General features: G+C 37.8%; 1 protein-coding gene across 1 annotated transcript in view; it reads right to left on the reverse strand.

Annotated features, from left to right (window-relative positions):
* The window catches only part of SCFD2 (sec1 family domain containing 2), a 189196-nt gene that overhangs the window by 161505 nt on the left and 2113 nt on the right, over positions 1-25578 (reverse strand). Inside the window, exon 2 of the mRNA XM_005518016.3 lies at positions 22263-22431. Within this exon, the coding sequence (XP_005518073.3) occupies positions 22263-22431 (169 nt within the window). The remainder of the gene's footprint in view (positions 1-22262; positions 22432-25578) is intronic.

Below are 25578 nucleotides of genomic sequence, written 5' to 3' on the forward strand. Positions count from 1 at the left end.
TTTTTCTTCTCACTGCTTTGAAGAATATTTAGTGGTTTAGGTATCATATATATAACTATATATAAGCAGGATGAGGTCAATGTATATCAATAGCTAACACAGTCAACTGACTAGGTCAATCCACAGAAAAAAAAATTTAAGCACAGTCATTTTTTTTTTAATATAATAGGGGGAAAGAGCCACAAAAGTACTTATATTTTTTCTACTGGTAACACTTTTCCTGTTCCCCCTCTATTACCCTTTCCAAGAAAGGTTTTTGCTTTGAAAAACACCCACTCTTAACCTTCATCAGTGACAAGACAGGAATGACTGCTGGGAATGAATCAGTAGGACACAGTACAGGGCTCTTGTGTTGCCTCTTGCCTGATCTGAGAAGTTACCACAACATTTTCCTTTTAGTGATTTCTAGCACTTGGAAAATATATTATCTTATCTTACCCTTTCGGGGAAAGATTTGTCTGCAACTGCCTTCCAGCTCTTGTCATGGTGCCTTTCCTCTCCTCTTTTTCCCATCTGCAGTTCCTCTGCTTTGGTGCAAATGCCCCAATCTGGTGACACTGGTAATCAGTGATTTCTACAGAATCCAGCACCCCAATTCAAACTTCTCCCTCATCTTGCATTCCTTGATTTCCCAAGAACTATGTATTGATTTTACACATTACCTAGTCAACCTCTGCACTCTGAAAGTAGTTTTCTGAAATGAAACAGTTTTTTTTAAATATTCAATGCATTACAAAATCCTTAAAAGATATTGTCTGAATGATGATGGTTTGCTGAAGAAAAAATAAATCTTTTACAGTTACACAACAATACAGCTCAGGAATTCAAAAACACCCTTCAAAATGAATGTCACAAAATTAGGTAAATATTGAAGTACACATTTCTGTGCATTTCTATTAAAAATGTTTTGCAGGGCACAGCAAGCCTGACAAAGAGAACACAAAAATTCAGGGACCTCTCTGATACATCAGTTTCACCAGCTAGGGTAGAGTTTTGCTCACAGATTTGATATCCTGTCCGTTTCTTTTATCGCTATAGCCATTGTATTGTATCAAATCAACCAGTTATATCAGAAAACAGAATTTAATAAAAACAAGCATAGCAGAAACCTGGTAGAAAATTTATTAAACAAAAATATCACACTAGGTCCAGAGAAAAAGCATAAGTCTTTGAAAAGCCCCATTGGACACAGTTATACCATTCAATTTACATAAAGCAGCCTCTGACAGACATCTCATAATGGCAAATTTCTCCCTTCCCTCATACAATTTTTTTTTAATGAGTCATTCTCTGTTCCAAAACTAATTAAAATGTAACTGTATATAATCTGTACTTTAAAATGACAATGAAAATTATTATATAGAAAGAGGGAGAAATCTAGACAACTAAAAGATGCAGCTTCCCTACTTCTGGTATTTGCATGCCAGTTTTCAAAGCTAAATCATGAAGACAGAGGGGAAAAGGACTAAGTCATCAGATCCATAGTCTATATGAATCCTAAAATGACATTCCATCTGGCAATAGTGCCAGGAAAAAGGTGCTGATGAGAACCAGTCAGAAAGACTGGGATGTTCCATGCTGACTAAAGGTTGATGCAGGTGCTTCAAAGCAGCTCCAATCTACAGCCTCCAGAGGCACACTTTCTCTAATTAAAGATAGGAGAGATGGAAAAACAAAAATAAAAATCAATAATCAAATGATTTAGCCATGAAGTGGCTAATTAGCTGGCTTCTCAAATGTATAATATCCAAAGGAAAGACCACACAATGAAATCCGTTGTTTACAAGATGCAGGGTGAAAAAGCCTGCACGATGTCAGGGTGGAAAAGCCAAAACCCTGAGCAGATGTAAGGGTTCTTTTGGTGATGGTGCATTAGCTTTAGCAATACTCAGTGTGGGGGAGCTTGCTCTCTTTCCCATGGAACTCCTTTCAGCAATGTGTTCTGATAACTAAACTAATTTGTTTGATCTAGACATTTACAGGTTGATTATCAAATACCTAATCTTACATCTGTTAAAATAACTATAACTTACTCTCTTGATCTGGTCTGGTCCAGTCCTGCAAGGAAAACACTGCCAAGTTTATCTAACAGACAGAAAGTATCCTATCCATGATCATCTGTAGGCTTAGTCTCAAAGCTACTAATTTTGAACAAATTTGGGGAGAACAGGGGTGGTTGGTGGCACTGGGATATGCTTTTACCAAGCTGGAGGCAGTAATCTGGAAATAGGTGAAATCAAGCACCCGTCAATGGAGCGGAAACTCTCACAGCAAATGCAAAACTAGAGGCAAGGACAGAAATCTGGGGGCACTTATCCTGAGGGGGTCCAGTGAACAACATCACAATTTATCCTTGGCTGAAATGACATGTGTCTTGCTTCATACCACCAGTACAGAAAGATATTACTTCCTTTACTGCTTCAGGTCTTGTCTATTATATACAAATTATTAAAATATAGTCTTCCTTGTCTCTAATGCAAGAGCAAAAGGTCAGGAAGTGATAAGCCTATACTAGAAAATATGTTCATTCAATTACTAAGTGCTCCTCATTTACCATGATGTTTTCAGATGCATGAATAGACCATTCCTAACCCTCCTAGCATTTATTGTATTTGTTTGGCAACGTATTTCTTCAATCAGCATGAGTAACTAACCAATAAAAACAAGTCAAACACTCTTGTCCAAGCAGCATACCATAATCACCAAAATTATCAGCCACATATGTAGTCTCTGGCAAGCTATTACGAATTATTATGATGTGATCTAATGTCCAGTCAAGGAAGATAAAAGTGACATGTACATTATCTGTTGCTGGATTTTTGTCTGGACTTCTTTGCCTAACATGACAAATTCAGGTCATCCTGCTTTCTCCTTATAAAACACTGGCATTTTTTTTCAGTTACATGTAGGCCTTGCCATGCCCCAGGCTTACTGAAAAAAAAGAGTCTCTTCTATAACCTTTTCAAAGGCTAAATTGAGAAATCAGTCTCTATATACAGTTTCCGTCACAGTTCTCCTGTAGCTTAAATGAAGGAAGAAAAAGATGACTTGGAACAGTTTTATTTTGATTTCAAACCTTTTGGCATCAGGTGAAAGCACAGCCTACATCATAACATCATGAACAGCAAATAATCAGGTGAAGGACATCATATGAGCAAGATACTAATAAAGAAGAAAGAATACACAAATGTTCTTAATTATACACCTGGCAAGAGACAGGGGATTTCAAACAGCAATTTGCTGACACAGGCTCAGAATAGGAGACAGAAAATAACTGTGAGTGGGTTTCAAATATTAATCAACTGAAATAACAGAATTTCAGCATAACAAAGTAGTCATGTTTATGCTTTCACAGATTAAAAAAATCAGAAGGAAAATTGTGCTAGTCTCAACATGTGACAAATTCCGTGGTTATTGTATCACCAAACTTTTGCCTTTCGTCTATATAGCTTTACAACTCAGCTGCGCCTGTATGTTTCCACAAGAGGAAAGGAGAAGGGAAAAAGTCAGTCAGAAGGGAAAAAGATTAAATTAGAGGGTCATTAATACAATAAAGCTGCCCAAACCTCAGTGACTGCTAAAAAAAAAGGTGTGCTGCCAAGTATTGCCTTTGCAATAACACATTTCTTTAAAGACAACGCAACACCCACATTAAGTGCACAGCACTTCAAAAAACACCACCAGTGGTCAGAAGACCATTACTACGAAGGACAAATGCATTGCTGCAATATGTCATTTGAATACCGATAAAGCAAAGACAAGCACAAGCCTGCGATAAGATGCAGCAATTTGGCTTTGAGCCTGGAGCAAAGGGCCACGTATCAAGAGACATCCTCCCTCCTCCAACTGCCCTGCTGTTTCGCAGGCTGCGGAGGCTGCGCCAAGGCTACACCGGACGTACCGCGGATTCCTGGGGACAAGCGCCAGCCTGACAACTGTGGTGGGGACAGCCAAGTCCCTGTCTGCACCCCACCACACATACAGCAGCTCCCCCATGGGAAACAACCAACAACATCTGGAATAGCCTCCCAGGAACAGCAGCTCCTCCATGCCACAGGGACTGTGCAGACATACTGTGGGGAATGCCAGGTGGATGAGAAGAGTTCCACACTGCCATGTTTCCAGAATACAGCTGGGCTCAGAGAATGAAGCTGCTCTTCATTTCACCCTTCTGAAAGTGACCAAACATGCTCAGTCTCTAGCATGGCTGCAATTTAAGCATTTCCCAAGCATCTGCTCTTGATGGGCTAAGCCAATGTGTGTTCAGCTAAAGATTCAGCAATACTTTACTCAGAGAAAGATACAAAAGCCACAAAATTTTTGTTTTCAAATAAACGTAAGTTGCACAGCCCCAGAAGGGACTAACATTATTTCTAAGAAAGCAAAGTAACATGAAGAGTTAAAGAGGTTCCTAGCAGTGGGCTGTCATTGTGCTGTTGAACATTTTGTACAGTTGGCAGATCTGCTCAGCCTAATTAAATAAACTTCAGGCAGTAGAAACTGAAACTATTTTCTAATCCTTCCTAACCTTAGAAAAAATCATACAGAAAGCTAATCTCATCTTGGTATTGTGCCTGCATAAAACAGCAAGAGCATGAAAATTACCACCTCTGCCATAGATTAATAAAAATTTTGCAACATGGCATAACACACAAAACATTTAAAAACCAAGTTCTTTGCAGCACCTCAACTTAGAATATTATTCTCACATCCTCACTTAGATGTATGTTAAAAAGCTTCCATGTATTGGTTTTTATGATTAGAACATGAAGCAAATAGTACAAAAAAAGTGTCCAACAGCCAATATTAAAGAACACAAATATGTTCCTGAATAATTCAATGGCTATTTCCCAGTTTCACTCTAAGCCCTCAAGCCACTCAGTGGGTGTAATCTGTCCTAGACTCAACTGTGGCTGTATACTTTGGCACTGAGTCAAAACAGAGAGGTTATTGTTTGATTTATATGCCAAGGGCCTCTTAGATAAAGGGCTAATGGCCGGCTGATAGCTTCAGCCTTTGCATATGGTGTTTATACAGACCCTTCTTTCCCCTCCCTCCTTTTTGTGTATACTCCAGGAAGGCTGTGTCACATCAAGATCAAGTTAATTAATTAACTCATACTAGCATAATTTGATTGATAAAACAATTAATTCACTAAAGGTCACACAGAGTGCTGTTAAAACACCAACTTTTCTGCCTCAATAACACAAGGTTTTGAGATTTGCATTTTTCCATGCTACGAACAGGAATTTTAAAGAAATAATCTTACTAGAAAAATAGATGAAAGAAGCTATGAGAAATTAATCTGTCAATTAAAGTGCACTGCAAAATTCAGAAAATAATCAGTGCTTTATGAGATATTTAAGCAAAAAACAAATCACATTCTAAAACAGAAAGGGTCACATAACTTAATTTTCTATATTGTTAGTTCTGCAAACTACTCCACCAAAAGAAAACAAAAGGCCTTGCATATGTGATATACTTTGCTACTTACTAGATCCAAACTGGGAATATTTCCTAGTATAGAAGTTTCTATACTGTTAAAATACTTAAGAACATAGTCCAGGATGACCAAGTCAATATTTATTAGATGTTAGGGAACTTCATGATCAAATTATACAATAATTACTTTTCTGCAAGACACAAACACCATGAATTTTTAATTATAATCTCATTTTAAAAAAATAGACAAAAATCATTACAGTAAGACTAAATTTTTAAGAGCCTTTTGTCACCAATTTATTTTAAAACATTTATTTTAAACAACAGATATATAAAAAGGATGCTGCCAGGCATTTTAAAAGCAGTTCTAAAATAATATTTAAAGTGTTGCAAATCAGCTTGCAGACACCAAGGCTGAAGTGCTTTGAACAAAACTGGGAGCTGCTTATCAGCCACCAGTTTTACAACAGATTCCCCTCTGGGCTACCTGAAATATCTGTGCTAATAAAAAAGGTGAGAAGCGACAGGAGTTTGTCAGTTCACTGTATGTTTTTCAATATCCAGGTAAAAATACCAAGGAAGTACAGTATTCACTGGACTAATACAGTAGATTCACTCATAAAAAGGCAAGATTTGCCACTAGAAGTCAAAAATTACTTAATATTTTGCCTCCTCCCCTATTTTTATTTTGGCATGGGTCTCCTTGTGTCAACAATACTGACCCAGCATGAAGAATCACATGCAAACCAAACCAGGAGCAAAGAACTTTGCCTACTCCTTGACATCTGGGAACTGCCAGGCAGTTCCACAGGATACAGCCCACATTTTTCTTCATTACTGGTTTTGTCTACAGCTGACTCAACATGGCTATAAAAAACCCCAACAGGCAGAGCACAAAGGTTACTCTATGAAAGCTCTGGCTCACAAAAGAAGGGTACGTTGTGGAGTGCACCAAGGCAAAGTTGGTTAATACTGTACATGAGTTACTATATTCAGGCCATTATATTTAACCTCATAAAGGCATTGCTACAGATACTTACACTTCAGGGCAAGGCCAGTCAAGTAAACTTGAATTTGGCAATCATTTGCAGACATGGGAAGATAAAACAAATTCTTGCTTACCATTAAGAGAAGAGAAAATAAGATTCACCAGACACAACCCTTGACTAAGACCAATAGTAATAGGAAAGTGTTCTTTGAATTTGTTATTGAACATAATGAGAGAACAAGTTTCCATTTCTCTTACAAAGAAGCATATGGAAGTATGGGACAGCATTTTCACAAACATAGTAGCAAGGTCTATAATATGTTGAGAACACAAAAAAATCACAAGTTTATTTCAGACAAACAAAAATTGTGAAAAGAGTGATATCAAGCCTGTTTGTAAACATCATCGCAATTTTAAGTTGTGAATCTGCTGTTTTGTACAAACAAAACAGTTTGTATAAACTACTATGTTCAGAGAAAACCATGAACATTATACCCCAAACCAGGAAGAAATATGCTCCCTGTTATCAGCAGAGCATGGGAGAACTGAAAAATAAACATTTCAGGAGATACTTATAAACACAACCAACAGAGCAACCCCAAAATGTCACAAAACTTCTCTGTTTACCTACAGCTCTTTGTTTTGGGATTAATTCCTTTTCCTTCCTTTATAGATAATGGAAAGTAAATCAGACTCTTAATATTTGACATATTTTTGGTCTCACAGATAAATTGAATTACAATAAAATTTAATAAATAATTATTAAAAGGTTGCCAAGGATTCAGTTCATATCAGGAACTGATTAAAAAGAAGGGAAACAAAACCTCCTAACAAAACTAAATGATAACAAAGCATTCTATGTTTTCCCTTTATTTTTTCCTTAAATAAAAAAAATAAAAGAAATTTAACTCTATTTGGCTCATTCATATATCTACTTTACAGATGGCCATACTTATAAATTAAAATATGTACACAAGTCTGATGAGTGTGGTCAACCACCATCTGAAGCATGTTCATGTCTTGCCAAACCCACCATCTTCAGTTTTATCAAACATTTCCTCAATCCAAGCATCATGTAAACTTGTAGGGACAAGCATTTTAATCACAGTCTTGTTTCATGTGGATCTAAATTTAGATGTATTTGTATATATATATATATATATATACATACATACATACATGCTGTGATATACATGCAATAAGTATTTTGGCTTCAGAAAGCCAAAAAGTTTAACATACACACTTTAGCATGACACAAAACAACTTGCTAATAACCACATACATGAGACAATGCAGCTGTGCATGAATGATGTTATTAAAAAGTAATGCAACTTCACTCATTGCTGCTTCCAATATCAAAGAAGTATAGTGTAAACCAATGACACCAGTGTGCATTAAACCAAGACAGCAGAAAGATAATCCCTGCACTGTATTTTACCATAATACAAGTCAGCACAAACACACACATGCACAGGTATATACAGAGTACCTGAAAATCGATTAAGAAATCCTCTTATTCTATTCCATTTATATAGACTAGTAATAGAGAATTTCTGTTCCAGATTAATATTAGAACAGTTAGTGAAAAAATTCTTATAAAACATCCAGAGCTTGCTTTCTTTTCATGTAGAATTTTATATTTTTATATATATATATATATATATATATATATATTTGCCAAATGGTTTGGTCACAGTAATCCTCTAGCCAGACAGCATTTCTGCAATGTTTCAGCTGATTATAGATGGACAATACAGCATTTTCCTGTGTTAAAAACCAAAACCACACAGTCCAGCAAACAGCTTGGGGAGGGTATGGGTTCTCATCTCTTTTGAGTTCTGTTTATTCTTTCCCAAGATCATTAATATCCACTTGAACCTGTAAACTTGAAGGTCAACAAAAGGTGAAACATAAGGAAGCAATATAATATGGAATATTCAGCTAGTTATATATTGTGAAACATTAAGGCAGTTTTCTTAAACTACACTTTTTAAAAATTCTTTTCTTTGGTAGTAGAAAAGATAGGAAGATACACTCCATGTTAAGCCAGAGTTAAATGTGGAGGATTTACAGAACACTAGCAATTCCTGTTAGTTAGTAATTTTTAAAATTAACAAACTCTGTCTTTCTAGAAAATGCTATGCAATCAGAACAAAATGAGTAGAAAAACAGTTATCAAACAGTCCAGAAATGGAATAAAAATACAAGCCTGAAATTGTAATATTGTGTAAATATCTTACCACTATCACAAACAACATGAACCCTCTAACCTAAGTCTGCATTGATTGTTGTTGTTAAGCTACAGCAGTGACATGTTGTGTTACATGTATAAGCTTGTGACCAGCAGTACTGAGAACACACAAAAGCCTTAGAAATACAACACCTCTCAAGATCAAGAGGGATCTGTTTGTGGACTAAACATCACACAAAATCTCTGCAATTCCTGGACTCCCTTTCCTCTCATAGCTATCCTTCTGCAAATGACACATGCCAACACTAACAAAGCTATACATGCAGATAAACCAGATAATCACTATTTGTGACATCAGAAGAAAATACAAATATAAACTGTCATGCCCTACATGTGTTGTGGCATCCAAGTGCAGTACATCAAATCTGTAAAATAAACTGACTAAAGAGAAGAGGCTGATACCGCAGGGAGAAACTGCTTGAATCAGGACTCTTCATCTTCCCAAAGTACCCTGTGAAAAGGAGAGCTAGTGCTTAATTCCATAAAGCCCTGTTGCCTGCAAATTACAAAATGACTGGATTTAGATTACTGACTGCTCCAAAGCTCCCTTTGGAAAATTCTGAATTAAATATAATACTATCTCACATGCACACACACTGGAAGTCATGTAAGCAAGCTGATTTAGCTTTCCAACTTCATATGGCAGCTGATAATTCTACAGGATAATTTCTGCAACAGCTATCAAATGTTTTGGTAGAAAGAAAATTATTCTAAACAAGTAAGGCTACTCTGGTGAACTATTGGAAGAAGCAACAGCACCAGCACGAAATGGCTGGTGAAGGAAGAGGTTCAACCTAAATAAATTTCTGAAGCCAGCTCTACTCACATTCTACAAAACCAAGTGTCAGTGATGTTTCACACCATTACATGACTACTGTACATTTACTGTGCAAACTGCAATTTTTTTGTCATCATGCTTATTCTGGAAGATGTTACCCTGAGGCAAGTCTTGAGGAAACAAAGGTATGTTTGGAAGGTAAGGAGTGTAGGAAAAGGAACCCATGCAAAGCTGTCACTGCTCGCCAGGCTGAAGCATGAATAGAAGGGAAGCATTAGTCACACAGCCTGAAACAGAAGCCATGCCTGGCAATTGTATCAACAAGAAATAGATCATCATCCTTGCCTGAAGTCCTTTTATGACAGTTACTTATTGACTTCAAGAACCTATGAAGTCTATAATCTTGCATGATCCTTACCCTGCAACAAATGCCTCTGAATGTCTTAAAATATATGAATTTCAGTGTGCTTCTTTCAAAAGTTGGATTATCTCAAAAACTTTACTGAAAGTATATCAAGAAATCTTTTTTAAAATCTTTTTTCAAGGCTTATTCTTTTTGATCTACAGCAAGTGTACTTAACAAGGTTGGATAATTTTAACCCTGTTTGCTGACAGCTGAAGCAGAGGGAGCTAGCAGCTTACTTTGAAGGTAATGGAGAACAAATAAGACACATCTCAGGAAAGTAGGACTGGTTTTGATAGACGCCAGCTGATCTCTAGGTCTTACTAATCCTTGAAATATTAAATCCCACTAAGCTCCATCTTGTATACAGACATGATTTTGAACATGTTCTGTGCAAAGAGAAAAGCAGATTAACTATCCACTGAGTAAAGCATCCTAGCTCTAAGATGTGGTCAGGACATCTCAAAACAGTTTAACTCTATCCTTCCTCTAACCCCTAGCTATTCCTTTTTAAAATTACGTTATTTAAAAATACATAATACACACTGTTAGAATTTTTATCTATTAACCAGCAAGTAAGTTTTCCTCCCTTCTGCAATAGCTTCACAGCACTCATCTCTGCAGAGGAGCCTTTATGACAGGCAACACAACATTTAGCTACTCTAAAACTTTTCCGTTATTAAGTAGTACTAAAGGGATCTTAAACGATTACAGTAATACTGAGGCACTTTGTGGATAACAATAACGATGCATCATACTTGAACTTGGAAAAACAAGTTTCAGTTCCAACCAAATATATGGCAGTGTTGTCACTTCTTGACAGATATTCAGGACTAAGTTTCTCTGTATTGACTCAGCATGGGACCAGGTCTAGAAGTGTTCCTTCCTATTCTTCTCTTGCACACCATCCCCCTGCCCCTCCCCCCATAATACATTCCTTGGAAGTTTTCAGAGATTTCTCAAAAGGGTCTCCTGTAGAAAGAACAGAAAGGTAAAATGCATAGCCTGGAATAGCTAATAGGATTCATTGTCAAGCAGAGTTAAAAGTCAAACAAACAAAAACCCAACAAAAAAAACCCAAAAAAACTAAAACTGTTATCCCAGCTGTCCATCACCACTCAAAAGCAGAAGTGACACCTGATCTTTAGACCCCAGGGCAACAATTAAATGCAGACTGCTCCAAATAAACAACCAAGCACACCACAGCAATTGGAGGACTGCCAGAAACAAAACAACTGACATCCCGATGAACACTGAGGCTAGTTTGCTTCCTTCAGGACAAATGAAAAAAATCACTGAAAAGTGAAATTCTTTCTGTCAGAAGTAGAATTGCTTATTGTGACCCGATCCACCCTGTTTTGTAGTTAGCAGATCTGGATATATCTTATTTTTCACAAGGTAAAGGGAAGGATTGATGCTGAAAAGCTTCCCAGATATATCACAGGCCTCTCAGCCCTCTTGCGCACTGTAATAAAACAGGCCAGCATTACCCCAAAATTCACTCTTGCTCCTCTAACAGTGGCCAAACTCTGCAGGGGTGAAGGAAAAAAGTGCATACAAATAATTTCTTAAAACTTTCTACTCGTAACCATCACTTAACTCTGTCTGAGTTTCAACTCACTGCCTTCTAGTCCAACAAAATGTTTCAGCAAAATGTTTCATTCCTACAAGCTGCAGGACCGCTTATACAGAATGCCAGACTGAGTTACTGCATGAATCAAGTTAATTGAAAGCTTCTGAGTAGGATTTTGTGCACTACAAGGTACAGCAAAATTCTTGGCAAGCATCTCTTTAAAATGTGTATATTAAAGAGTTACTTGTCAGGGACTTTAATTTCAGTTTTGGACAAAGCAATGAATTATACTAAATACAAAGTCTGATCCTTACAACAAACACATTGCTTGAGAATATTACATGTAACACAATAGGTTACTTTAGAGCATTCTGCTCTGCATTTTAAAGCTATTGCATAAGGTTATTTTAATAAAAATGATTCCAGGGAAAGAGCAGCTAGTAATGAGGTGCTGACAACTGAATCTACATTTAGGGATTGCACTGGAGTGCCAAGTCCACTTTTACAGATGCGCTGCTTAGCTATCCAATAGATGTCCTCAGGGCATGCAAGACCAATGTATTTTGGGTCACGTTTGGAAGCAGAGATAGATGAGACAAGTGAAAACATTTACCAAGAACACATCTGACGTGTGTTTTTCTTATTAGAGAAATGTAAGAAAATGAACCCAGATACCATGGAATGCCAGGAATTCCTTCTCCTCAATGTTTTTGATTTACAAGGACAATTTTTGGTAGTCTCCTTTGACCTCCCTCCCTCATTTGCTTGCCCAAAGCCTGCAGTCATCAATGCAACCTCTTGACTAAGCCATTTTGAGGGCTTAATGTACAAAAATACATCTTCTTCACAGATGGAAAGACAACTCTTTGCATAAATGACTCATTTATGTTACCACAAGAATCACTGCTTAGTAAGTTTTATTGTATAACTAGTTAAGAGTCAAACTCTTAACTCTTCTTATGAGTTGACAACAAGTATTCAAGTATTCAAGTAGATACTTTGAGATCCAAAATAAATCGTTAAAAAAAAAAAAAAATAAAATCTGAAGCAGTCTTTACATCTTAAAGAAGAAATGTTTGACCATGCCAGATTCTTTGCTAGCATGTTGGTGAAGCTTAGATCAACTCAAGGGCTGGGTTCTGCATATCTTTATTATTCCACTTTCTTACTTCAAAGTAGCATATTTGTCATAGTTTCACTGCAAACCTAGAGCCCTAGCTTCCCTCAGATCTAATGCAAACCTAATATGGACAATTCTAGCCTTCAAAACCAAACTGACAGCTATTCAGAAAGAAGAAAGCTCCAGCCTCAGGCTTTCATTTTTATAACCATTTCCATACTCTGGTTCATCTGTCATGAGAAACAGATAAGGACTTCTGTCCACATTGAATATATTTACCCTGTGCTCTGGGTATCTTCTCACAACCCCTTCCTGATACACTTCTGCCTGCCATAGAATGTGTGATGAGAGCAGAATTTTGACCTAATCCAAAATCTCTGGATTTTTGGTCACTTTTTTTAGTCATTCAATATTAACTCTGTATCCTCCTCCTAAAACAGGTTTCTATAATCAGTGTGTTTGCCACTGTCTAATTCCCTCCTCCTCCACATACTCTCCTTACCAGCAAGCCAAGTCCCATTGATGGCATTTTCTGACCTGTCAAAGAATGTCTGAAGCCATGACCCATTCCCGTGATCAATAAGAACTGCAGCTTTTTTTTTTGTTGAGGTTAATTTCCCTTTTTTTTAAAGGGGTAACTGGAGCTTAGGCAGCCACATGCAGTGATGATACATTCAGCATGTGTTCTGTGGCTGTTTCCAGTTAGTGAAAATGACCTGATATGGATTTTTCTTGTTACTTATTTAAATAAGTAATAGAGTTGTGCAGAGAATTAAGTAAGGTCATAAAGCTTTTTCTCTCCCAAAGAGGTTGGAAATATTTTCCAGTCGAAGATCATTTAAAAATATATATTCACAACCTGTGGAAATTAAGTGGTACTTGGTGGAGCACAGTCATCCAGAAGCTGCAGAAAGACTGTTACAGGGTTGCAGCTCATCATGGCATAAGAACTGACTTGGCTTGATCAATATTCACAACCACTTTTGAAACTGTGAACAGTTATAAAGTAGCAATACCCATTTCAGCATCCTGTAACTACACTTCAGGAAAAAGAAACACATACACACAGGTAAACACTACACCTAGGCATCATGAATTAGATTCCAAAGATCTGCCATCTAAATAACAGAAGCCATGCTAAATATTATTTAGCCATGCTAAATAGCAGAAAAGAATGTTGGATTTTTAGCTCAATTAAATTAAAATCAATAGTTGTGTATGTGTTTATCTGTATAAAATCAGAGTATTTATCTGTGCAAGATTCTGTCTACTTTCCAAAGTAAAAGGAACTTCAAATTCTGACAGGTAAATAGCTCACTTCACATAAATTGAAGCCTGTGTAAACTTTGACTCCTGATTCATATTAAGTCTGGAGTCATGAAATAACCCAAATCATATAGTCAAAACTTGCAATCAGACCTCTTGCCAACAGATAATTCTGTTTCCTTCCCAAACATTACTTCGTCATCCAAATGAGCAGCTGTCATTAGCTCTTTTCATCAGTCTATTACAGCACATTTCTCTCCATTGTAAGACACAGCAGGCTTACTTTACAGCATAAGAATGATAAACTAAAACACCCCTCCAGGTCACTTAGTCACTCTCTGTTCTGGTACTATGGCTGAACAGCAAATTAGTAACTCCACAGTATGTAATAAGGCCAACGCATATCACTGCATTTTAAAAACTCGCTGTTGAGGTCATTCAGGAGGCAAACTTGAAGGCAGATGGCCAAGCAGAGTAAGACCTAGTCTTAGAAAAATCTCACAACATCAGCCAAAGCAATAGTCTCCAGGAGATTGTACTATAACACAAGAAAGATCAGAGCTCGTTTTAGAAAGCCATAAAGTCCACTTAAACAGACATAGTCTTTATGCTACTATTACACTCTGAATATATCTGCAGGAAAATGCACTGTGGCCACACCAAGAGAAAAGCACTTTACAAACAGGGGAAAAAAGAAACTCACAAAATCATAAACAAAACCATTAGGGGAACAAAAAAGTGACGTCAGTTTTAAAAGAAATGCAGATACAAATACACAGAGAGAAAAAAAGAATTGCCTCTAAGCAACATAAAGATCTTTCCTTTCTGTCCTGACTGCAGACAGTAGTTACTCTTTCTGATAGGTCATCAGAAAGAGATTTGTCCTTCTTTATATCTTGCAAGGAATGAGCCTGCAGAACAGAGCACAGTGGTAACCAGGGAACAGCTAGAAGATATATGAGGGTTTGTACTCACTGAATTTCCTTATAGGCATTAAGCTACCTTGCTCTGATAACCAGGTGACAATGCAAGTACTCAGATGTGTTGATGGCTGGACAACTTCAGGGTAAGAATCAAATTTATTTTTTCTTTCCAAGGACAAAGGAAAGTCAAAAACTTAGGACTTATTGGCAGAACTCAAATAGAGAGAGAGAATATGGAGAATAATATAAATACAGGGAGCCTTTTTTCTTCAGAATTGAAAATATGACTTAAAAAAAATTAAGCATGAAGGGTTCTGATTTTGCTATTTTCACCAAACTGATTCTACAGGCAAGAGCATCTCAAACCTCTTGATCCTTGTGCTCTGAGGACTGCTATGCTAGTGTCAGAGGGCCCAGCAAACAGTCTGAATTCCATCTGAACACTTTCATTACTAAGCCTGACTAAGCCTAGACAAAGAGGGCAGTTAGAGGTTCTCTAAAGTACAAGAATGAAGTCTTGAACAGTCCAGCTTCCCATAACCCCCAGAAGTTCTTTTTGTGGGCTGAGAGGCATAGATAAGGAAGAGCCACCCAGCTAATGCCAAGAACCTGTCAGCCCAATTCATCCTTTATCTCAAGTAAAATAAGCTTCAAACTTCCTCTTATCTAGAAGACAACTTATAAGGCTTCTGAGCCCTGCCATAACAGACAATTGACAAAAACATGGCACCTATTAGGCAGGAGAATAGTCAAAGAACCCTCATGAAATTCCTCTGTTGTTTACCTCAACAGACTCACTACTGCAGCAAACTGGGGTTCTGCAGAGCGGCAGCAAGTTCATCTAGCAATGCTGTATGTTACATAGCACAGGCAAGCTGAAGGTCCTGACCTCTTTCCAGAATTTTCCACTCTCAGCACAGCCCTCTCACCCCTTCATTTTTTCCATTTCAAGAAGGTCCCATATTGAAGGGATCCGGGCAAATATACACATTTATTGCAAAATACAATAAATCTTATCAGCTTGTTCATCTCATCCTGTGACAACACTCAATTATGTTCATTTGACTCAGGCTGGTTTGAAATTGAGCAGAAAGCATCTCCTGGAAAGCTTGTCTTGACTGACAAACACCAGAAGTTGATCCAGCCAGGGCTCTAATTTCCAAAAAGAAGATGCCCTGAGAAATTTCAAACAATGAAGAAACTCTAAATAGGCCTCATTCAGGACTGTGCACTGAGCCTGTATGACTACAATAAAGTGGTGATCAGGAAGGCTGCCAGTCCAGGAGCATGGGGGGAGAGGAAAGAATGCTGTGTTTGTGGCATTCCTACTGCTCAATCTACCACTCTGTGAAGCATCTCCTGGCTGGACTGCTGAAAAGGCAAAAGGTACCAACCTCTAAAACTCTCTAAAGCACAATCGCCCTGAAAATGGACCTTAGTAGCACAACAGGAGGCCTGGACGCACAGGGCCAGGCTGTAATTTCACCTGTTATTGGTGAAAGGAAAGTTTCAGAGTTTTATTTAATGCAATGGGATGGCTGTTTTTCATAAACTCTGCAGTTAAAACTTCCTTCTCTCCCCAAAGTGCTGCTCACCTTGTTCAGAAAGGCAGATAGGAAACAGCTATACCATGGATGGTGACTTCTTTTGAGCTGGTTTGGGTTTTTTTTGTCTTGGGGGCGTTGAGTTTAGGTTTCAAACAATCTTTAGGAGCAGAGTTCAGTAGAGACAGGAGGCTGGGTCCCGGGAGAGCAGGATCGTGAAGCTTCCAGCAGGGGGAAGTGTCCAGCAGAAGAAACGCTGGAGGAACACCCCAGCAGCAGGGATGGGCAGGGAGCACCCCGCTGCTGCTGCACCACCACCAACATACCGGACCAGATCCAAAAGCAGTTTTTAGCACGAAGCTGTCTCTCTCCCCGTCTAAAAGAGCCTTGCCATCCTTTGTTTTGGGTTACCCTTCCTCCTCTGCAAGACTCGCAGTGGATATGAAGCAATATAGTCATGACATCTGGATTTTCTTACTGCAATAGCAATGTTTCCTCTTTAATATTAACATTCCTGAAAGGAAAATTGCTATAATTTATGCCATAAATTTCCAGCTCATTCAAGAATAACACTGTCCCAAATTACCTTCTAAAAATGTACGCATGCAAAAAAAAAAGTTGTGGATTTTTTCCTAATTAATAGCTACAGCTGATGTAAAGGAAATATTTTTTTAAAATGTTGAAAATACCAAAAAGATCCAAGAGCCATACTGTTTAAAAAAAAACAACAAACATCAATATCTTTCAGATACTTGTTCCCTGATTAAAAAAACAATAAAACTTTAAAAACTCCAAGAGAATAAAATAAATGATTCAATAAAAGTTTATTTCCCAGATTAAAGGGAGACTTTAATCTCCTCTTCAGTTTTAACTCTTGTTGCCCTTTTCTTTGCCATACACACACAAAAAAAATCTTTCATTTGAAATTGACATCATATATGTGACTGCTCAAAGTATATTGCAGAGTGTGTTACACAGAGATCACTGGAACTGCTGCTCCATCAGTTCCCAGGAAAGGGGGCCAGGTGAAAACAACTCAAAACTGCCTCCCTTCCCAGGGCAACAAAGCACTGTGAGTAGGAGTGGGAAGGACACAGTACCAAAGAAAGGACAAACAGATTCTGTGTTCAATAGTCCTCACACCTTAGCTCCCCTTGCACTCACCTGCACTGTTACTTGCACCCCCAGAGATCAGAATCCCTAGGATTTTTCTGCCTTCAGTATGAAAATGTGTATCTTAAGAAACTCCCTGTTTTACTGGTTTAGAAAAAAAATTCCGTGGACAAGGACTACAAGAGGAATCAGAGGCAGAAAGGAATCAAGTGACCTGTCTGAGATCATGCTGCAAGCTGAAAGCAGAATCAGCACTGAAATACAAGTCCCCTCACTTCATGGCCTTCCCTCACGTTTGGGGTTGTCCAAGTCCCACCAGTACCAGAGGAGCACTGAATCATCACATCACACCCAAAAGCAAAAATGCAGCTGGAGCGGGGCTTTCTTCTCCATCCCAATTCTAGCATTTGTAAAAAGTACTGATCAGTCCAAAATGGGAATAACAGCTTCAGAACTAAGAATGATTGGGAGAAGTATGTATTTTCAACTGCCACTAACATGAGACACTGAAATTTTATCATTCCATCTCCAGAAATGTCCTAATTTTTAGCCCACTCCCCAGCACATCTTCCTTTCCACTCCTTATACAAGACTTAAAGAAAGGTATATCTGTTTGTGGATGCTGTGATTCAAACATCTGGCCTGCATAAAAATGTTTTCTGCATCACACCCATCAACATGGTCACTTCATTCTCAACTTGTTATTTCTCCCCCAAAAGCAAGTATAGATGATTTAGTGGCTCCACCTGCTCTGTCAAAAGTTATCGGCCATATTGCTTATTGAATTGCTTTAGGCATAGCAGCCCAAACAAACTGTGTTACATTATTTCATCTTTATGGAAAAATGGTTGTTGTAAGAGTCCAATGGTTCTTTGTGGATTGCATTAAATACATATATATTTTAAATATAAATTGGGACTTTTAGAAAGATTTTAACACCATACTGAATTCTAGGAAGTCTACAATCTTCAAACATTGGAGAAAGGAAGCAAGAGTGAAAAAACAAGCAAGAAACCTCTCTTCAGCAAGTTCTTGAAATGTGCATAAACAAACTAAATATTCAGTCTATTCAGCAAAATAGGAGACCATATCAAATACGTTCCTGACTAAGAAAAAAAACGTTATCAAAAAAGAGTAAACATAGTTGTCCACAGTGTCATATAAATCTTTACTTCTCACACACCACAGGCCTGTGACCAGAATTCAGGCATTGAACCCTCAGCTGGGGTTTTTGGGAGCCACAGGGGCTTCATGCACCTCAGCTCTCAGCTCACACAAGGCAGAAAAGATAAACCTCCATCAAGATAAACTAATTACTGACAGCAAGAGCTTCAACATGCTAAAAAAAAAAAATCTTATAAGCACAAGATGAGTGGTCTGAGAAACAATGTGGCCAAAATGTTATCAAATGTACAGGATGGATTGCACACAAACACAGAGCTTGATGTTCTTCCGAACAGACAACCCCTAGAAGCTGCTACATGCATGCTTAAAATCAGAAGCTGAAATTTGAAAGAATTCCTCTACAAACACTGTATGGGTCATCAAAATACAAAGACCAGCAAGAGTACTGTAATCAATTTTTTCAAATCATCCCTACCACTAAGCTTTCACTACAATTTCACTTCTATTATGCATCATTTGTTTGAAAGGACAGGGTGGCTACTACTTTTCTGGATCGGACACCAGCAGTTCTGATCAAGAGTGGATGTCTTTAGCTAAATACCTATGAACTGTTTCCCTTCTGTTATGTACATTCATCTGTATATAAAAATGAATAAAATACTTTGACACAATTCTGAAAGATTATAACTCTACTATCATCCACACTGGAACAGCAACATGTCAGTGACTACAGTAGGGCAAACAACTACTCCATGAGATTTTTGAGGCTAATAAGACTAAAAAAAATCAACAACTGTAGAATTGTTTGTGGGTTTTTTGAAGAAATTCCCTTCCTCACAAAGAGGGCACCTTCAAAGTACAGTAACTCAAGCAGCATATGGCATTTACATTTTCATCTAAATCTTTAAAGAAGCCCATTATTTCCTTATATTTGAAAAAAGAGCCCTGCTTTATTTCACCACACCAACCATAAATTATTCATTAATTCTGTTTGCTAACTCTGTAACTGAGCCCAGATGTTTCTGCTGGAGTGGCATGCTGTAAGAGAAGTTAAATATAGCAAGCTGTATGCAAGGACCAGACTCTCCCCTCACTACAGCATGCTCAAATATTACTTGAGAAAAAAAAATGAAAACATTTGAAAAATATTCTGAATATGTGGGTCTGAAATACCACAGTCTGATCACAAAATTTCATGTGAAAGAACTCCCAAGCATTTAATTTGGGTGTAACTGAAGTCACTGGTCCTGTCTCTGGGGAAAGGGCTGGCACTTTCACTCACCAGAGTAAACAGAGAATTTACAAGAGGAACACTCCTTGCCATGCATCATTTACAAATACAAATGACGACTTAAGTTTTCAATCATAAGAAACACTTCTGAGGCAGCTACCAAGGGCAACAACCAAGTTGATGAGGAACTGAGAGCATCCTAAGCAATTCACTATGGAATTGATACAGAAACTTACCAGAGGGAGTTTTTAATCCATTTCAGTGCTTCAGAAAAACAACCATTTTACACTAGCAAAGATGATAAATGTCTAAACCAATACTGAAAACAGTCCTGTCGACCAGAATGGAAACTACCACCTTCAGCAACACATTCAGCCACTGTTATGGTTTCAAGCACTCTTCATCAACTGCCTTAAGCTAGTTTGGAAGTGTCTATTTTAAACTATGAACTATTCTTGATCATTATATAGTGGGAGAAGCAGTGAAAAACAGATTAAACATCACAGTGTCACTTGGAGTTTGGAGACTCTTCTAAGGCCCACAACTCTTCTTCAGTTGTGAACAGTGATAATGAGAGATTTTCAGAGGTCATCTTGTCCCTTTGCTGTGCTGCAAGGCAAGATTAAGACTGTTTAAAATATTTGATTGATCTGTTCCTAAGTATTTCCAGTGTAACAGATTCTGTACCATGAGGTACAGAGGGAGGGTATTTTGGAGGAGCTGTTATAGACCGGTGTGTTAATGGCACCACTGCCTTGGTACCAGGTATTAGCTACTGTCATCCAACATTCCTACACTTGCATCTTGTAGCCATATCCTGCTGTTCTTTAACCAGCTGTGTCCATATGAGACTTTGCAAAATAAGTTAAGACTAATTACTGTTAACAGAGGGCATCTTCCCATTAGCCAGCAAATAGGCAAACAAATCTTGATGTGTATATATACTGCTAGCCACCTTAGAACATAGCACAACTCTGTCAGCTATTATTAAAAACATGAATACATGACTGAAGGCATAATTTAGTCATGGGAAGGCATACCAGCACTACCTTTAGTCTTCTCAATGTCAATAATGTGAGAAACTATAGAGAGTTAGCACAGGCCAACAATCTCAGGGCAGTAAATATCTATTTTTTTTTTTACTAGTCCACACTGACAGTATTTTCTTTATTTCTGGTAGCTACTCAAAGTTAGCACAAAAATTCTAAACCACTAAATTCTACTATGGACAATAACCTCTTCATTTTGCTGTGTAGACAGATCTTTAAGGACATCTCACTTCTTCAGGAATCAGCAGGAAAGCAGACAGCAAGAAGCAAACCAGACCAAATTTTATATAAGCTAGTCACCCTGGCAGCAAGTTAAAACTGAGCCCTCCTCTATGAGGGAACATTTCCTCTCCAACTTCTAGGGAAGAAGAGAGGTATGCAATGCAAAACCTAGAAACTGGACCCGGTTACAGCACGTGTGAGAGATGGAAGGTGACAAAGGCTCTCAGAAAACAAAGACCGTATGTTGCTAACGGTGGAAATCTGTGAAATCTTTGTTGGGGGGAGGGAAGAAAAAGGGTACAGTGCAGGTGTAGAATCACAAAACAAGTCAAAAGAGAAGAATATAAATTATATTAAATAGCCCATCTCAAAAAAAATCTAATATATGAGGAGAGCATTATAGTAAAGGAGAAAGAACTTTTAATCTCTTTTGCACTGTATTAATTTCTAGAGCACTGCTGAGAAAAATTTTTCTTGTGAAGTGAAACCAGCACCTGGTATGTTTCCTTGTTTTTGCATAGTAACAGGAGCTGCAGGAAGGTTTTTGTTTGGACAACTAAATTTAGAAAGTGAAACATCAAATCTGACACACTTAAATTGTAAAGTCTTAGCTACACATTATACATAGCTAAGTACAATTATTTGAAGTTACTGCTTTTAGGTTGCTCTTGTTTAAGCAAAACTCAGGCCCTCGTGAAACTGTCTGTATACCTGAATTTGTGCCTTATCCTTCTTCACAGGTATTGTGTTTGAAAAACACAATAAATAAATAAATAAATAAATAAAACCTTAAATTAAAAGGTACTCTAACAAAAATTCAGCATCCAGCTATTTTATGAAGAGGCTTATGGGAAAAGGAAGTCACCATGGAGACCTACCTGTTTGCGAGACCTATTAGGCAGAAAAAGAAATGTCACAAGGAGAATTCCTGGTGTTAATCTGTACTGATTTTTACTACAGTAATCTACAATAATTTAAACAACCCAAATCTAAAAGGTCTTGAGATTCTCCCACTTTTGGAAGTCTTATCTGGCCTACTCACTTAATGTACACATATAGACTATTACATTCCAACAGAACTACGACCAGATGGGGTTTTACTGTAAATTTGACTGCTTTCTTTTGTTGTTTTTTTATAAAGACTTGTTCTCTGTTTATTTTTTCACAGACAGATAACAATCACATTCAACATTAGAAAAAATTTAAAAAAAAGAAAGAAGAGAAGAATGTTTACTTCGGTTGTGCTAAGCAGCCAGGTGCTATAATACTGCAAGTTTCATCTGTAGTCCGCAGTGCTGTAAGTTCCACCATGTTAACCATCACATCGGTCTTGTGGCCAGGAAGTTTAGGAAGCACAGAAAGAATCTTCTCTGCAAGATTGTCACCATGATGGCCAACTGCTCCTAAGGAAAAAAAAAAAAAAAAGCCCAAAAACCTATCAGGTGCATAACTAGAAAAACAAACAAACACAAGGAATTTAAAAGAAAATAATCATGTTTTGGGGAGGACACTGGTACTCTTAACATCACAACTACATTTAGCTTTTCAAAAATATTTTTCTACAAAAGTAAAATTAATTTCTAGAATGTGTAAAGTTAGAAGCACAACATTTCAGAAAGATTAATTTAAAAAGCACAGATTAGACTTAGTTTTAAGTTTTACAGCTGTTAGATATTCACTGGTTTTACACTTAGACATGAAAAACATATTTTTTTTCCCTAAGGAAGTTGTTAAATAATATTTGTAATGGTTATTGAAAAAAGTAAGGAAATATTTATATATACACTCCCATGCATACTGTACTTTTCTATATAAATTAATAGGGCTATGCTTAAAAGGACTATATACAAGTTGCATAAATAGTCATTCAGGCAGGCCAGCCTAATATTAAAATAAACAATTACTGATGGCATGCCACAATCAAGATCATCACTTTTATATGAACTAAGGGCAGCTGTGGTGAAACAAAAATGAAATAACTAAACCAACCCAAGTTACAAAGTACGAAATGTCAATTTGACTGGATTCCAAAAGAAATTCCGGACTCCATCTGGCATGTATTCTTCAATTTTCCTGATTTCAAACACACATGCTTTTCTTTCTATTCATGAACTCTCAACACAGGCTCTACAACCAACTTAAAAAATACTAGGGCTGTGAGCCAAGTCAAAGCAGAAAAACATGACACACACTACAGATAAAAAAGTCAAGAGAGAGGGACCAGAAACCTTATTACCTTTAGGTCAGGAACAAGATATTTGAGGGTATTTGTAGTCTGCCACTTAGGCTATGGTTCAGCCATCAGCACAGGGCTGGACAGCAGTGCTGAACTTAGTTTTGTTGTCCTAGCTTTAACCACAGAAAAACGGGAACTTTTGAAGCACCGCTGAGAGGCAGGAAAAAGTTCTCTCAGGCTATGTTCCCACTCCATCTAAGTCTTTCTGTGTAGCAGCTATCCGCTCTTATGTTTTCATCATTTCCAGTGATCTGTTTCAACAGCTGAATTAGCTTCACATGCTCCACAAATCCAAACAAGGACCTTACATCAAGTAAATTGCCAAGGTCAGATTATTAAGTGCTCTTGGATAGCAGAAGCAGAAGAGTGTCTCCAATTCTATAGCAGTCAGGTATCCAGGTTGTAAGCCATGGTTTTCCATGGTTTATCCACTATTCTGTATTGCAAAGGAAATTGAGAAGCAAGGATGAAAAAGGAAGAGAAAAGTGAAGTCAAATTCTGTGCTGGCAATGCCTTTATCCACAGAAAGTAAAGAAGGCACATGTGTCCAGCACGGGGTGATACTGCAGTGTGGATATCTGACCACTCGGCTGGATTATTACCCATTTGTTCCACCAAAGACAACAACAATTACAGAATTACAGAATGACAGCAACTTTCTTTTCTACCATTCTCAACCAGAGTTAGACCAGTGAAGTGCAGATGGAATGAGCTAGGTTATCTTTGTGACTCCCTAACTTATCTTATTCTCAAAAATCCCTACATTCTTCTTACCAAGTCAATCATATGTAAGGCACACTGCCACACTTGCAAAGTTGCACAGGGAAAACCAACAGTAATCTTCTGAACCTCCACCCCATGTACTGGAAGCATCTCTCCACACATGCTGCATGCGAGCAACATTTAGCTAGACAAGACACTAGAAACACCTCAAATGCAAATAAACCCACATAATTAACATCCCTCCTCTCTTCTTGGCATAGGGGGAAGACTCAGTACTTGAGCTGACTCCATGAACAGCCAGTGCCATCTCTCTTTCCCATAACTGTTACCTCTTGGAGGTTTCCACTGGTCCACTGACGCTACTGGCTTTTGGCATGCCTCATCAAATCAATCACAAAATATCTGCTGGAGGTTTTAAAAGTCACTGTCACCCCAATCAACTGCATAAATCAACCAAGCCTGAAAAGACTGTTAAAATTCACAAGACCAGGACAGGAAATCACAGGGAGTCACTTTCAAACTGCACTGACTTCAGCAGGGCACATGGGACTAATTTTGATCCTCTCTACTCACCACTTCTGAGGACAGTCAACAGACTGCTCAGCAGCTTCTCATGAGCAACAGTGTTTAAGGCACAAGCGATGGCTTTGAATGCTGACAAAGTACAGACAGATTGAGCGTTCGTGTGACAAGTTATCTGACCACTGCAAAATATGGGTTTCCATGCCAAGCTAACATCTAGCTTTCAGGATACAAGAACCCTTATGTATCATGCTGTTCTAATTTAATTTTTTTCTTTACATTATAACTTACAAACGGAAATAGGTGACATTTTATACAAGTTGTAGCCAATACAACTTGCAAAGTCAACCTACCAATTCTTTAACAGCAGCCAGGAACTCATTAGCTACACCCCCTGCTTCCCCTGTGAATTTTTTAATGTACAGTTTTCAGCAAACTAATGAAACAAATCTCATTGTGTGGTGCTAAATTCAGGTTCATATTGAGCTTTACCTCTAGAATGCACTAGATTTTTCTTCCTTCAGTCTGTGTTGTATTTGATAGGACAAGCATCACATCCAACACATAGGAATAATTCAATGAAATTACCAATTAATTCCAGAGATATTTGTTGGTAACAAAAGAATGGTTGTATGCAGGGATCTCAATTTCATTTATGGATACTGAGAATAGAATCTTAAAAAACCAAATCCTGTAACTTCTCATTCTTACTCCATAAGCTTTGATGTTTCCTTCCAATGCTGCTCACTACAGCCCTGATGTAATGTCCAAAAAATCTTCTTCTACTGAAGTACAATATTCCACACTTCCCACTATCTGAGTGCATAAATAAATCCTTTCCCCATTCCCACCCCAAACCAACACTCTTCTCATAATTTCATTTTAAGGCTCCTTATCCAAGTCCACTTTCCTGCAGTCTTCTGATCAATCTTCCCAACCTCAGCACAACATTAACTGTCTGGATCCTTAGCTGCTCTTTAACACATTGTTGACGGCTATGAACCCCACAGCAGCTCAAGGATACACAATGGCAAAATCATGGAAAGAAAAAAAATACTGCGGAAAATTC

This window comes from Pseudopodoces humilis, chromosome 6, assembly GCF_049639895.1.
Source record: "Pseudopodoces humilis isolate 2021_Gansu_Grassland_sample_001 chromosome 6, ASM4963989v1, whole genome shotgun sequence".
Taxonomy (NCBI): Eukaryota; Metazoa; Chordata; class Aves; order Passeriformes; family Paridae; genus Pseudopodoces; species Pseudopodoces humilis.